Source organism: Daktulosphaira vitifoliae, unplaced genomic scaffold (genome assembly GCF_025091365.1).
Source record: "Daktulosphaira vitifoliae isolate Bord-2020 unplaced genomic scaffold, ASM2509136v1 Scaffold_3, whole genome shotgun sequence".
NCBI classification, from domain to species: domain Eukaryota; kingdom Metazoa; phylum Arthropoda; class Insecta; order Hemiptera; family Phylloxeridae; genus Daktulosphaira; species Daktulosphaira vitifoliae.
In genome coordinates this window covers 31,231,237-31,245,724 of record NW_026099574.1, presented here as the reverse complement: position 1 = coordinate 31,245,724, position 14,488 = coordinate 31,231,237, and the positions used below count along the sequence as shown (strand labels likewise).

The 14,488-nt window shown below is 26.9% G+C and overlaps 2 protein-coding genes across 3 annotated transcripts; both read left to right on the top strand.

The window, feature by feature from the left end:
* The first annotated feature begins 1,549 nt into the window (after positions 1-1,549).
* On the top strand, positions 1,550-5,913 carry LOC126902838 (septin-2). The gene is made up of 10 exons (XM_050680495.1): positions 1,550-1,887; positions 2,052-2,166; positions 2,862-3,029; positions 3,189-3,278; positions 3,345-3,510; positions 3,592-3,742; positions 3,856-4,021; positions 4,346-4,502; positions 4,562-4,643; positions 5,467-5,913. The coding sequence occupies exons 2-10, from the start codon at positions 2,160-2,162 to the stop codon at positions 5,608-5,610; spliced, it is 1,131 nt and encodes a 376-aa protein (XP_050536452.1). The 5' UTR covers positions 1,550-1,887; positions 2,052-2,159; the 3' UTR covers positions 5,611-5,913.
* A 1,242-nt stretch (positions 5,914-7,155) lies between these two features.
* LOC126902825 (eukaryotic translation initiation factor 3 subunit A) lies at positions 7,156-13,300 on the top strand. Of its 2 annotated transcripts, XM_050680458.1 has the most exons (16): positions 7,156-7,332; positions 7,409-7,605; positions 7,664-7,812; positions 7,881-8,031; positions 8,101-8,301; positions 8,380-8,588; positions 8,653-8,824; positions 8,900-9,211; positions 9,283-9,303; positions 9,606-9,791; positions 11,000-11,137; positions 11,334-11,543; positions 11,851-12,192; positions 12,265-12,479; positions 12,561-13,011; positions 13,079-13,300. In XM_050680458.1, exons 1-16 carry the CDS (start codon positions 7,284-7,286, stop codon positions 13,133-13,135), a joined length of 3,060 nt encoding a protein of 1,019 aa, XP_050536415.1. In that variant the 5' UTR covers positions 7,156-7,283; the 3' UTR covers positions 13,136-13,300. The 2 variants fall into 2 exon arrangements, with proteins under 2 accessions (XP_050536415.1, XP_050536416.1); XM_050680459.1 differs by lacking the exon at positions 9,283-9,303.
* Positions 13,301-14,488: the final 1,188 nt, after the last annotated feature.

Here is a 14,488-nt window from a genome sequence, read left to right as displayed (position 1 = left end):
ATGTTAGTAAATTTAATTAAATACTACACAAAACTATTTAATTAGTAAGAAAAATCACTCAATGGTAACAGTTAGTCAGACTTTGCTGATATGATTACAATAATAACTGACGTCTTCAATCTTAAAACTACTTCACATCATTATAATATGCTATAAATATGATTTTAAAGATATAGAGTTTATAAGCTATAATTTTAGTTTGTAATTTAGTGTGGTTTAAAACAAAATACTTTGTTAGCATTTGGGTAAATGATAATCGCCAAGGTAGTGTATATATAGTAAAACATAACTTTTAATTAAGTGAATTATTCAAAATTGTTTATTTGTTGGAAATTGATGTATCGAGATTAATTAATGAGCGTCTACTTGAAAAATGCAATTAATTCTATTTACATTATATGGCAATTATTGACGCACGTTTAAAGTGTTGTATTAAGATATTGTATAACAAACTGCCTACGCTATGTTTCTAGCGCTATGTTATAAACATAACAAATAACTGATTCGTTGCAGATAGGCCTAATAATAGCCAACTCGTAAATGCAGTTCATTAGCCTGGTAGGTAAAACATAAATACAAAATATAACGCATGGGTATAAAAATATATCATCAAAGTAATTTTCTAAAGTTATTTTACGAAGTAGGCGCAATTCAAGAAGAGGTTATTTTTCTATGTAGGCCACTATTATCCAGGAACCATGAGGCCTCTTAGCCCTCTTCAGTGGCCGATTTTCAACAATTTTCTGGGGGTTCTAAAAATAAAATTTACTTGGAATACGTATCAGAGTCTTACCCTACATATTAAATAACATAAATATATCGCTATCTGGGGGTCCAGACTTCCTGTACCCTCCACGTAAATCCGACACTGTTGCCCCTAATTTGAGCCTGAATAAGTAATATTGTAAAAAAACGCAGTACATTTGTTTTATTTGTAAACAAATATTGTTGTAAAATAATTTGACCAAAAGTTGCCTAATGAAGACTAGAAAATTCAAAGAGAAACACTGAGAAAATAATAAAATAAAACTACAATAAAATAAAAACAAGATAAATTAATCAAATAGGATTATTTACAAGGAATATACCATTTGTAGTCTTTAAAAGACACTATGGACTTAATCTAGGCGGGTTGAGTAATGAAAATACCCGATTTCACTTTTTATGCGAATTTTTGTTATTTATTTGTTTTTAATTTAAATAAAAATATTTTCTATATTCAATATTCAATAATTAATTTGAAATAATTCAATACGGTGTTTGAAAACGTGTGCAATAAATTAAGGTTAATCGTTTTTTTATTTATTTTTTTCGATATGACGTCATTTGTAATATTATTCACACACTATAGCAAAAGTCCTTCCTCACCCTTACTATTCTATGAGAAATTATCTATGTACAAATCCTACTACTGCTGAACTATAACAACAAATGTAATGTATGGCCACCCTTTTCATTCAGAGGCGGGCGTAGTAGTAATAGTAGTAGTCTCCCCTCTTTTCTCATGTTCGTGCAGTTTGGTATTCAGGACCGGCGCGCCAAATTATCGATTGCCGTTTAGTGACAACGCTGCAGACGTTTGTGCTGTTCGTGAATTGCTTCGTTTTCTACTTCGTATGCAAACAATAATATTAACTCAAGTAATAAACGTCAAAATTTATTGAACAATTTTATTATTATTATTAAACTAACATTAATAATAACTTAACGCTGGGTGCATATGTGCGCGCTAAGAACTGCAACTATACATATCTGTTAAGGCTTTATTATACACTTTAGCTCCAAGTGACCAAAAACCTTTGATCGAAATAACAATTCTTAACCAACACAGGCTGTATTACAAATTTAGTTCACATGGGAGTACTGAAGTATTAAAATCAAGACTTGGTAATTACAAATCTATTATAACTTAATATTATATAATATTTATTACTTGGTATTAAATGAATAATTATGAAATTTAATGGTTTTATAATTACTTGCTTATTTTTCACAATTTACTAATTAATTAAACAATTTTTGTAGTAAATTTAGCGTTTAATAAATTTTAGGTGTTGATGAGACTTTATGATCGTCAATCAATATTCCATTTAATCTTTTTAGTAAAGTATACATGATGGGGTTAATATAGACTTATTATTCTGCTACTATAATAAAAAATGACTGGTAAGTAATAAAATCCTTTAATATTTAACAGCTATTAACAATTTCGATTTTTTCCCTTTTGCAATGATAGCAATTTTATTGTGTCATTTGATGGATAATTAATGTTTCTCGATAACATAGTTCAATTAGCATATCAAGCTCATATGGCTACTTTATCTACGAGTTTTATTTATACACCCAATGTAAACAACAAATGTTACTACTTACTAGAATTATGATAATATTTATATTATGACACCCAGTTATTTTTATTGAGTGAATAAAATTCATATAAATTAATAATTAATTAAAAAATTACACAATAAAAGTTTTATCCCTTAAATTTTTCATTGTAATCTATACAAATCTATTTGTATTACTTATAATTTCATTTTAACGACCTAATATCTGATAAACCATATAGCCTCGCCTTTTTTAGCTATACAATTTATTGTTTATGGTTACTCCCACATAGTCTGGAATTCGTCAATCGGCTGCATTAAGTAAAAATATTTATTTAATAAATGAATATCTTGTATTTAAAGCAAATGTGTTAAATTTTTAAAAAAGTATATCCCAATAAAATATTTCTTTCGATTTTTGTATTGATTAACAAAATAATGAATTAACAAATATTATCTTAGAAATATAATAAAATGTTTTAAACAAAAATAAAACGTTTTCTGATATAATCAATAAATTTGCTCATATTATAGAGTACGTCGGATTTGCTAGTTTGCCAGATATAGTACATAGGAAGACAGTTAAAAAAGGATTCGAATTCACATTAATGGTAGTAGGCGAGTCTGGCCTGGGAAAATCTACTCTAATTAACACTTTATTCCTTAGTGACCTTTACAAAGATCGAAAAACGTCTGATTATGGTATGTACTTGAAGAATAAATTGTAAGATCTCTTTATAGAAAATAACTGTTTGTTTCATTAAGTGTTCAAGTAAATTGTTTTTCATGTCGTTTATGTAATACTTTTTTATTGATTTAGTTACACTCTCTTCCTAACCTAAATATCTCATTATTTTTTAGTTCCTCCCCAGACTGCAAAAGTTGAAAAACAAACGTTATGCATTGAAGAACAAGGTGTGAAATTAAGATTAACTGTTGTCGATACGCCCGGTAAGAACATAGCCTAAGTTAACTAAAATACTTGAAAAAACTGAAATTAAATTTGACTCATTGCAGGTTTCGGTTCTTCTTTAACTAGCGACGAATGCATTACAACATGTTGCGAGTATATTGATGAACAATTCCGAGCTTATTTCTCCGAAGAAAGTGGAGTCGTCAGAAAGAACATAGTCGACAATCGCGTTCACTGTTGTCTATATTTTATTCCACCTCATTGCCATAGGTGTGTATCGTATTATTTTTTACATTTTATTTCCTAGTATTCAAATTTAACATTATTTTGTGTTGATCTTTTAAACAATAGTCTCAGACCATTAGACATAGAGTTCATGTTAAGTATTCATGAAAAAGTCAATGTTATACCGGTCATAGGCAAAGCAGACATGTTAACAGAGAAAGAAAAGGCTCGAGTCAAGCAAAAAATAAACGATTCAATCAAAGAAAATGGAATAAAAGTAAAATTAAAAAAAATAAACAGTTAACTTTTTATTTTACGTCCATGCATTAATAAATTTTATTTTACTAGAAATCTAATGCGTTCTATATAAATTGTATATTATATTAATAGGTTTATCAATTACCAGACTGTGAAAGTGACGAAGACGAAGATTTCAAACAACAAGATAAAGAACTTAAAGCATGTTTGCCTTTTGCCGTAGTTGGTAGCAATACGATATTAGAGGTAAACGGTAAAAAAATGAGAGGTAGACAATATGATTGGGGATTAGTGGAAGGTAAATTGTACAATAAAACTCTCAACATTTTGTGTATATCAGTGGTGGATCCAGGGGAGGGAGCAGAAATGAACATCCCCACCTTGAAGTATCGTCAACTACTAAAAAAAAAAAAAAAAAAAAAAAAAAATGAAAAATAGATCTAATNAAAAAAAAAAAAAAAAAAAAAAAAAAAAATGAAAAATAGATCTAATAAAAGATAAAATTGATCAACTATATTATACGCGACTGCCTTTAAAAAAAATTCTAGATCCATCCCTGGTACATACATATTTTTATATAAGTCAATAAAAACTTTAAAATAAAAAAGTTGAATTATGATAGTGGATAATCCAAATCATAGCGATTTTGGAAAACTGCGTAATATGTTGATATCTACACACATGCACGATTTAAAAGAAGTAACTGAGGACGTTCATTATGAAAATTACCGTACACAATTGATCTCGAAAATTTCACAACAGGCGTTTAAAGATAGAGGGTAAATATTGAAAGGAAACAAATTTTAATTAAAATAATCAATATTTGATTTATGTATAGAAAAATAAAAAGAGATTCCGTGCCAAAATTACCAGTAGCGCTTGACGAGACTGACATTTTACTATTTCAAAAAGATGAGGAAGTAAGTACAATTTATAGTTATACTAAAACTAGCAAAATCAGTAATGGGTATATACATATTTTACATTTTAACAATTTTTTTCTTATTTCTTTAAATTATATTTAATATATATACTTAATTATTTCAATTATAAGAAATTATAATGGCCATTTTATTGTTAATATACGTATTTATTTGTCTTTGAATTGCAAGTAAACACTTGCTTGTTAATCTGAACTAACAGATATAATTTTTAATAATAATATTAATAAAATAATAAAAATTATTTTGAGAATTTAAATTCTAAAACACTATAAAACAAATAATAAATGAAATATAAAACAATATTTAATGTAAACAAAGTTTTGTTCAGTCATACTACATTGGCAGCTTATTTTGTTATAAAGCCATAACATATGATATCATTACTTAAATTTTTATTTTTCCTGGAAAATAAATATAAACTATGATTAGTGTTGTAACGGTTTACTATTTAATGTATACTGTATTAAATATAAGATGAAGGATTATTTATTTGAAAAAATATGTGATGCAACAATTTTTTGTTTATACAATGTCTACATGATTTCCTGTATCATCAACTTGTAATTTTTTAATTAATATAATTCTAACAAAAACTTTGTTAGTTCTATAAAACACGTATTATGATAATAATAAATTTAATAGTATTAAAACTAAATCAATCATACAATCAACATGAAATGATGTAAGATAAATATAATCCATATTTTCCATTAAAATATAGTACTACTCGTATGGTATCAAATTAAATTTATAATAATATATGATACAACTAATATAAAATGTTTTTATTTCATAATAGTTACGCCGAATGCATGATGTACTCGCTCAAATGCAAGAAAAACTTAAGAGCAACAATGAAAAGAGTAATCACAGTTTATATTTGTCAGCACAAAAATCTCTGGAAAAAGAAAACAAAAAAATGGAGAACGTAATCAATGTTTAGTACATATTTATGTGTTTTGAATGTTTAGGGATAAATATCCAAATTGTATCGAACCTTGAGAAAAAGTAGAGGCAAAGTGTGTATACAGCGGGTGCATAATAATTTTTGTTCATTGTAATATCGACTTTCTTTAGAAAACGTGTTATGATGTATTATTGTTTCAATATTGAAAATTTATTGCGTATTAATCCTTGACTTATAGTATAAGAATTATAATTATTATTAAAATAACTAAAATTGTTTTATACTTAGAAGTATGAATAATCTGTAGATATGAATAAACATCATACGTATTAAAGTATACATTATAAGTTTGAGTATTTTAGATTAGTATTTTACAAAAAAAGATATATAAGATATATTCTAAAAGATAGACTAAAATACGAGAAACTTAAGAAATAACCTCATTATAAAAAATCAATAGAAATTTTATGAGTAAGTTATTCTTTAAAGTCGTTCACAATGGCGAAAATAGCAAAAATTTGGCAAAGAATTTTATTGTTAAAAATTATATAAAATTAAAAAAATTTGTATTAAAAAAAAAGGTCATTAAAGTGTCTTAAGAGATTTCTATGTTGAAAGGACCATTCTTGAGATGCTCTCTATGTGGTCTTTTACGATTAAGTTGCACCACTGGCCGTCAGTAGGGTTCCATGTACTGGTTATAATTTATTTGTTTTGATATAAAACATATACGATGGAATATATATTTCATCATACATTTTTAAATCACTTTTGACAACACTTACATTAAGAACGTTTATATTTAAAAAACTTGTAAAATTAAAACAGTTTAGAATTTTTTCAAGTCTAACAAACGTTAAGATTGTGTAATTATTTGAAAAATTAGGACTCGTATCATTTTGTTGTTGATTGGTTTAAACATGAATAATAAATATGTTTTGTCACTTAAGAAACAAAGAGTATAATTTACTTTGTATAATTTTATTATAACTCTTATAAGATTATCTTTTTATAAAATTTATAATAATTATAAATATTATGTATGTGATATGTACTATGTATATACAATATGCATTTAATTTATAGTATGTTATAACATACAATCATGGCTATAGTGATCTGGGTGGATACAGGAGAGCACTCCTCTAAAATTATTATTTTATATCTTTCAGAAAGCGAGTGACGTAGCCAAGCGGGCTAATAAAACTATAGTCTCCTCAATTGGTAAATTATTACTATTTACAATATATGAATCGGCACTAGTAAGAATATATGATAAGCCAACAAAAAAGTCGTATGCCTAGTTATGCCATTGCAAAGATTAAATAAAATTGTTTTATATCAAAGAGTACTATTATAAAAATTCTTGTGTTATAAATGTTTTAAAAATAATTAAAAAGATGATTGCTGATATTGTTGTTGTTTTCATCTTTAATCTCAATTTTTTTATATATGATAAAAAAACAGCCTTACCAACGACTAAATATTTTTATTCGTTAAAGTTTTAAACTAATTGGCGTCACTGTATTAGAAATATAGTGGATTTGTATGAACCGGCTTGGTAACCACTGAATGCGATTTTCTACTTGTTATGTACAACGAGCGTCAGGCGGTCACGCCACGTTTTTTCTCAATTCATCGCCGATTTCTTAGGCGTGAAAAAATTTAACACATTTTTGAGTTAAATATTACTGTAATAATTTGTCAACATGTCTCGATACAGTCAAAGACCAGAAAATGCTTTGAAACGTGCTAATGGTAAGTACTTATATGATTTTTTAGTGATACCCGGCAAATCGTGAGTGTGCATATTAACATTATTATTTGTTTGTAGAATTTTTGGAAGTTGGTCGTCCAGGTCGAGCACTTGACACCCTATATGAAGTATTTAGAAATAAAAAATGGGCTTACAACTGGAGCGAAAGTGTTCTCGAACCTATCATGTTCAAGTATTTGGACCTTTGCGTTGACCTCAAGAAGTCACATATTGCCAAAGAGGGGTTATTTCAATATAGAAATATGTTTCAATCTGTAAGATTTAATTTTAATATTTACTGTTTGATTTATTTTAATTAAAACATTACTGCAGGTTAATGTTGGATCACTTGAAAATGTTATTCGAGGATATTTAAGAAGTGCTGAAGAACGTACTGAAGCAGCTAGAGAACAATCGCAACAAGCTGTTGTTGATATAGATGATTTAGATAATTTGGCTACTCCAGAAAGTATACTGTTGAGGTAATGTTATTATTAATGATTAGTTAAAGTTTAATATTTTATCTTTAAATAAAATATCTTTATAATAGTGCTGTGAGTGGAGAAGATGCTCAAGATCGTAGTGATAGAACAATTTTGACACCTTGGGTTAAATTTTTATGGGAATCATATTGCCAATGTTTGGAGTTATTGAGAACTAATGCTCATGTAGAGACATTATATCATGATATTGCTAAAATGGTATGCATTTGTTTGACAATAAAATAAAAACCTGAAACTAATCAACTTAAATTTTCACTATTCTTTTAGGCATATCAATTTTGTCTAAAATACAATCGTAAAACTGAATTTAGAAAATTGTGTGATAAATTACGTAAACATCTAGAGGATATTGCTAAACTTCCAGCACAAACTGTTAATGTTAGTCTTTCAAATCCAGAAACACAACAATATAATTTAGAAACTAGATTATATCAATTAGACTATGCAATTCAAATGGAATTATGGCAGGTAAAAATTATTTTTATTTAAAATGTACTTAAAGCATTTCTTATGCATATTATTCTAAAAAGTATAATTTATAACTAGGAAGCTTACAAAGCAACTGAAGATATTCATAATTTAATGACTTTAGCTAAGAAGTCACCTGTACCTAAAACTATGGCTAATTATTATCAAAAATTAGCAATGGTCTTTTGGAAGGCAGGTTACAATTTATTCCATGCTGCTGCTCTACTTAAATTATTCCAGCTTAGTAAGGAAATGAAAAAAAATATAACTGCTGAAGAACTTCAAAGGTAATAAAGTTGATATATATTCAGATTGTTCATTATTTACATTAAGAAAATAATTTTATTATAGAATGGCTTCGCGTGTATTGTTGGCTACTCTAGCTGTACCATTACCATCAGCACATCCAGAATTTGATCGTTTTATTGAAACTGATAAAAGTCCCTATGAGAAAGCTCAGAAATTAGCAGTATTATTGAGTTTACCTGCACCACCTACCAGAATTTCTCTTTTGAAAGAAGTTGTATGTTATCTTATTTTGTATGTAATTTTGTTCTACAATGTTTTAATTTATAAATTATTTTATATAATTATTTAGGTTCGTCATAATGTTATTCAATTAGCTTCTGAAGATTTAAGAAATTTATATTTCTGGCTTGAAGTTGATTTCCAACCTTTAGAGTTATGCAAACGTGTTGAATCTGTAACAGAATCACTCATTGGTAGTGGTAGTGAATTAGAAGGTTATGTTGTACCCGTGCGTGAAGTTACTCTAGCACGGCTTATCAGACAACTTTCTCAAATTTATGAAACAATTGAATACAAAAGATTGTTGGAATTAGCATCATATTGTAAACCATTTCATATGGAACGTATTTTGGTTGATCTAGTTAGACATAATGACATGCAGGTAAATATATAATTATTAAATCAGTACATTGTTACTGTGTATTTTATTTACATTTTTTTATCTATTTTAAGAGTACCCCAGATCAATTGCAGGTAAAATCTGTTTAAAACGCATTTATAATTAATCTAATAAATTTAATCATAGGAAACATGTTTAATATACAGGTTAGGTAAGGAAATAAGTCAATTGTTACAAACAATAAAAACAAAAGATACCTGTTTCCTTATTACTGAAGATTATAATATATATTATATATTATTGAATAAAATATGTGTTAATGCATATAGATACAAATGACTTAATCTCCAAATGTTTAAAATTGTCTCAAATGAATAGAATCAAAATCAATGTACATATAAACATAATTTATTTTATATGTGCTCCACTTTTTTAGATCAGAATTGATCATGGAAAAGGATGTATTCAGTTTGGAATGGACTTGTCTGAGTCACAGCGAGAAGATAAACCAGAAGGACCAACTTTACAAACAATGCCTAGTGAACAAATACGCACATATCTCATTAATGTTTATAAAGTTTTGTCAAAATCTGCTAATATCATAAACCCAGAAGCTAATATGGTAAGATATACTTAGATAGCACAAAAACGTTTATTTAATTATCAATATACAATGATGATTATAATCTTTGCGGATATCGGAATGATATTTGTGATAAAATAAAATAACTGAAGTATTTATAAATTTAACATTTATGAGATTATATATTTAAATTTACAATTTTTTTTGGCATTATGATGAATATATTTTCTGTTGCGGATATATGATTTATTTGATTTAAATTATTTTTATTTCTGATTTATTATGACTATTTTAATCATGTTTGTTTTGAACTTAATTATACAATGATGATTATAATCTTTGCGGATATCGGAATGATATTTGTGATTAAATGAAATAACTGAAGTATATATAAATTTACAATTTTTTTTGGCATTATGGTGAATATATTTTCTGTTGTTGATATATGATTTATTTGATTAAATTATTTTTATTTCTGATTTATTATGACTATTTTAATCATGTTTGTTTTGAACTTAATTATACAATGATGATTATAATCTTTGCGGATATCGGAATGATATTTGTGATTAAATGAAATAACTGAAGTATTTATAAATTTAACATTTATGAGATTATATATTTAAATTTACAATTTTTTTTGGCATTATGATGAATATATTTTCTGTTGCGGATATATGATTTATTTGATTTAAATTATTTTTATTTCTGATTTATTATGACTATTTTAATCATGTTTGTTTTGAACTTAATTATACAATGATGATTATAATCTTTGCGGATATCGGAATGATATTTGTGATTAAATGAAATAACTGAAGTATATATAAATTTACAATTTTTTTTGGCATTATGGTGAATATATTTTCATTTTGCGGATATATGATTTATTTGATTTAAATTATTTTTATTTCTGATTTATTATGACTATTTTAATCATGTTTGTTTTTAACTTAATTATACAATGATGATTATAATCTTTGCGGATATCGGAATGATATTTGTGATTAAATGAAATAACTGAAGTATTTATAAATTTAACATTTATGAGATCTGTGTTAGATGGAATGATATTGAATATTATATTATATAATTTACAAATTTTGATCATGATTAATTTATATTACCTAAATATTTTGTAGACCTACCTTAAATTGTGATTTAAACAATGGTTATATCATAATTACTAATATTATATGTTTTTGAAAGTTGTATATACAAAGTTTTTTTATTTTTTCATGTTTTAGGATGAACATAAAAAAGTCCATCAAAGCTTAATTAGATATCATCATGAATCTAAAGATAACGAGCACCAGCGCATATTAGCTCGTCATAAAATTATTGAAGACCGTAAAGAGTATTTAGAACGACTTAACACAGTCAGGGTAAGGCTAATTTTTTTTACTATTATATTGGTCATTTTGTATTAATATTTGTTTTTATTAATATATCAAAATCATTAATTTTATTTATTTTTTTAATATACAGATTTATATTGTCTTTAATCTTTTGAAATAGTATAAATTAATTTTTTTATTATCACAAATTTTATAATATAATATGTGAATGTTATTTTTGTAGGAAGAAGAAGAAGCTCGAAGAGCTGAAGAAATTGCTCGTGCTGCTGCTTTAGCTGAATTAAGAAGATTAGAAGCTGAACGTGAAGAAAGAGAGAAAAGACGACAAGAATCAGAAATGCAAGCTATTAAAGATCGTAATTTTAAAGAAAAAATGCAGCAAATATCTCAAACTGCCCATGGACAAAAAGTTTTAAAAAAACTCAATGAAGATGTCAGTAAACAATTATTAGTTTTTTACTTATATATACTATCCAACGATATTTTTTATAAAAATATATTTGGAAAATTCAGTTTAAATTACTATTCAGTCGATTTTTACCTTAATTTCCTTTTTTTCTCAAACTACTATTTTTTAAGTTGGTTAACATTTTTTAAACTTATCCTAACATTCTTATTTTTAGTAGTTAGTTAAATAAGTTTCTATTGTTTCATGTATTTAAACAAAAATGTTGAATAATTCTCTAAATTAATAAAATTATACCTATTGTTAGATTCCTAATGTATGATTTTTTTAATAGGCTCTTAAAAATATGGATGCTGACGAAATTGCAGCCAAAGAAGCTGAAGAGCTTGCCAAAGAACGAGCAGAATTAGTTCAAAAGCTAAAGAATCGCAGGAAACAGATGGATTATTTTGAAAGGGCTAAACGAATTGAAGAAATTCCACTTTTAGATCAAGCATGGAAAGAAAAGCAAGTTCATGACAAGAAGTTTTGGGAGCATCAAGAGGCTGAGCGTATACAGTTAGCAATTCAAGAACGTAAATTAGCCGAACAGAATCGCGAAAGACTAGCACGTATGAAACCAGATATGGATATCTTCTTAAATGAACTTAAGGCCCGTCGTACTGTTGAATTCCAAGTAAGAAAAATGTTTTATTTTATATTATATGATACTTTTATTGACAGAAAATTAATATAACTTTGTTTGTAGACAAAATTGGAAGTATTTGAAGAAGAATTAGTAGTAATTCGTAAAGAACGGTTAAAGAAGAGAAAAGAGGAAAGAAAAGCAGCACTAATAAAGCAACGTGAAGAAGAAAAACGGCGTAAAGAGGAAGAAGAAAAGCAACGTAGAGAAGAAGAAGAACGTAAAAGAAAAGAAGAAGAACGTAAGAAAAAAGAAGAAGAAGAAAGAGCTGCTAACTTGTTAGTATAATGTTATATCTATTTTATTATTTTACTAATATACTAAAATTATTTATTTATTTTATTTGATTCATTATTTAGGGCCCGCAAAGAACAACTTGAAAGACAAGCTGAAATACAACGTAAAAAAGAAGAAGAAATTCAAAGAAAACTTGAAGAAAAAGATAAAACTCTTTCTTCTTCTACAACAACAACATCTTCGTGGAGAGCTGCTGATAAAAACAAGGAAGATTCCAAAATTTTTGGTGCAAGAGATAAAGATAAACGAGGAGATGGTTTTGGTAGAAACCGAGATGATGCACCACCTTCAGAGCGTCGTCCTGTATTCAACAGGGGTAATGATGAAAGAAAAGGAGGAGTTTTTGGTGCAAGAGATGGTGGAGAACGTAGTAGTTGGAGTCGAGGAGGTGGTAGTTCTAGCGGTGGTGCATTTGATAAATCTTTCAAAGATGGTAGCAGAGAGGGAGGTAGATCAGCTTTTGATAGAGACACTCCAAGAAAACGTGAGATCCCTTCATCTAATAATGATCAGGTTTGTTGTTATTGGTATTTCTGAATTATTATGTTGAATGGTAGTTTAAATTAAACATTTTTTGTAGGGTAACTGGCGTACTAGTCGAGTTAATGATTCTGATGACAAACGCAAGGCAAAGTAAATTCAATAGCTGCAAAAATATTTCATTGTTTATCAAATTCTGATGTATTTTTATTTATTTTTTCATGTTTTTCAAATGTAACTAATCGTTTTTTTTTTTTTTGTATTTACAAAATTATAAAGTAAAAAAAAATTGTAAAATAGATGAATACATTTCCACTTGGTATTCTTTTTTAATATTTAATTATTACAAAACCATAGTGAATACTGTTAACATAACAGTAAGTCTTATTATCTTAAAATTTATAAATTAGAGTGAATAAATTATTGTTGTTTGATAAAATAAATTTTAAGAGTGTAAAACAGTTAATTATAGTAAAATCCCATATATTTTTGTGATCATTTAATCATTATTTTTTTTATTAGAAATAATATTAAATAACCTAGTTTTCATATATAATTTCAGTAATATTCTTTAGTCTTATAATATATGTTCACTAATTAGCTCTTTTTTGATAACTGGTTATAGAGGCTTACTTTTTTTTTTTAATACAATTTTAAAGCATATTTACTTTTTTTACACATAACTTACACTTATGTAATAATCTTAAATTAAAAATGTTAAATAAAATTTATCAATTATAACTTCATTATAGAAATATGAAAAATATTAAATTTTAACATATTATTGTTAATAAATTAGTTGAAAATTTTACTAAAAGAACTATTATACCACACCGGCACACAAAAAAAAAAAGTTGTCTGTACTTTTGACCGTATCCACCACGGACACATACTTCGACCCACTGAATCTGAATTTGAAGTCCGGTCACCCTCCAGATTTGAGTAAAATGCAAAAAAACCAAAAAAGGGAAAAAAACTGCAGTCACAGCAATGAAAAAATTTTTGCGGACCCAGATCAAGTATGATTTTTATGTATATCAATTTACTGAATCTGAACCGTTAAATGGTTCTGTTGCCAACCGTCACCACGTGGAACTGCCCTGGTTGTAGGAAAAAGCGATCATAAGAGATTTTTAATGGATCCTAAATTCGAACTTTATTTCAGGATGCAAATTTTATAGGAAAAATGAACAAGACGAAGAGAGAGATTCAAATTCAGTGCAACAAAGTACATAAAAATCATACTCAATCGGAATCCAAAAAATTGTTTTTATCTTTTTCGATTTTTCATGATTTATTGCAATTTTTTAGGTTTTTCGTTTTTTTTTTTTTCAAATTTTGACGGCTCAACGGGCTAATTAACGTTCAGGTTCAATTTCAGTAAATTAAAATACATAAAAATCCGGGTTCACAAAATTTTTTTCATCGCTGTGACTGCAGTTTTTCGCAATTTTTTCTCTTTTTTGGTTTTTTGCATTTTACTCAAATCTGAAGTGTGACCGGGCCAAAC

Excerpts from the sequence above, each read along its gene's own strand:
- LOC126902838 (XM_050680495.1), top strand. Across the intron at positions 3,743-3,855 it reads TCAAAGAAAATGGAATAAAA|GTTTATCAATTACCAGACTG; the intron begins GTAAAATTAAAA and ends TTATATTAATAG. Across the intron at positions 4,644-5,466 it reads TATTTCAAAAAGATGAGGAA|TTACGCCGAATGCATGATGT; the intron begins GTAAGTACAATT and ends ATTTCATAATAG.
- LOC126902825 (XM_050680458.1), top strand. The coding sequence starts at position 7,284 with ATGTCTCGATACAGTCAAAGACCAGAAAATGCTTTGAAACGTGCTAAT. Across the intron at positions 9,792-10,999 it reads TAAACCCAGAAGCTAATATG|GATGAACATAAAAAAGTCCA; the intron begins GTAAGATATACT and ends TTCATGTTTTAG. Across the intron at positions 13,012-13,078 it reads CTTCATCTAATAATGATCAG|GGTAACTGGCGTACTAGTCG; the intron begins GTTTGTTGTTAT and ends CATTTTTTGTAG.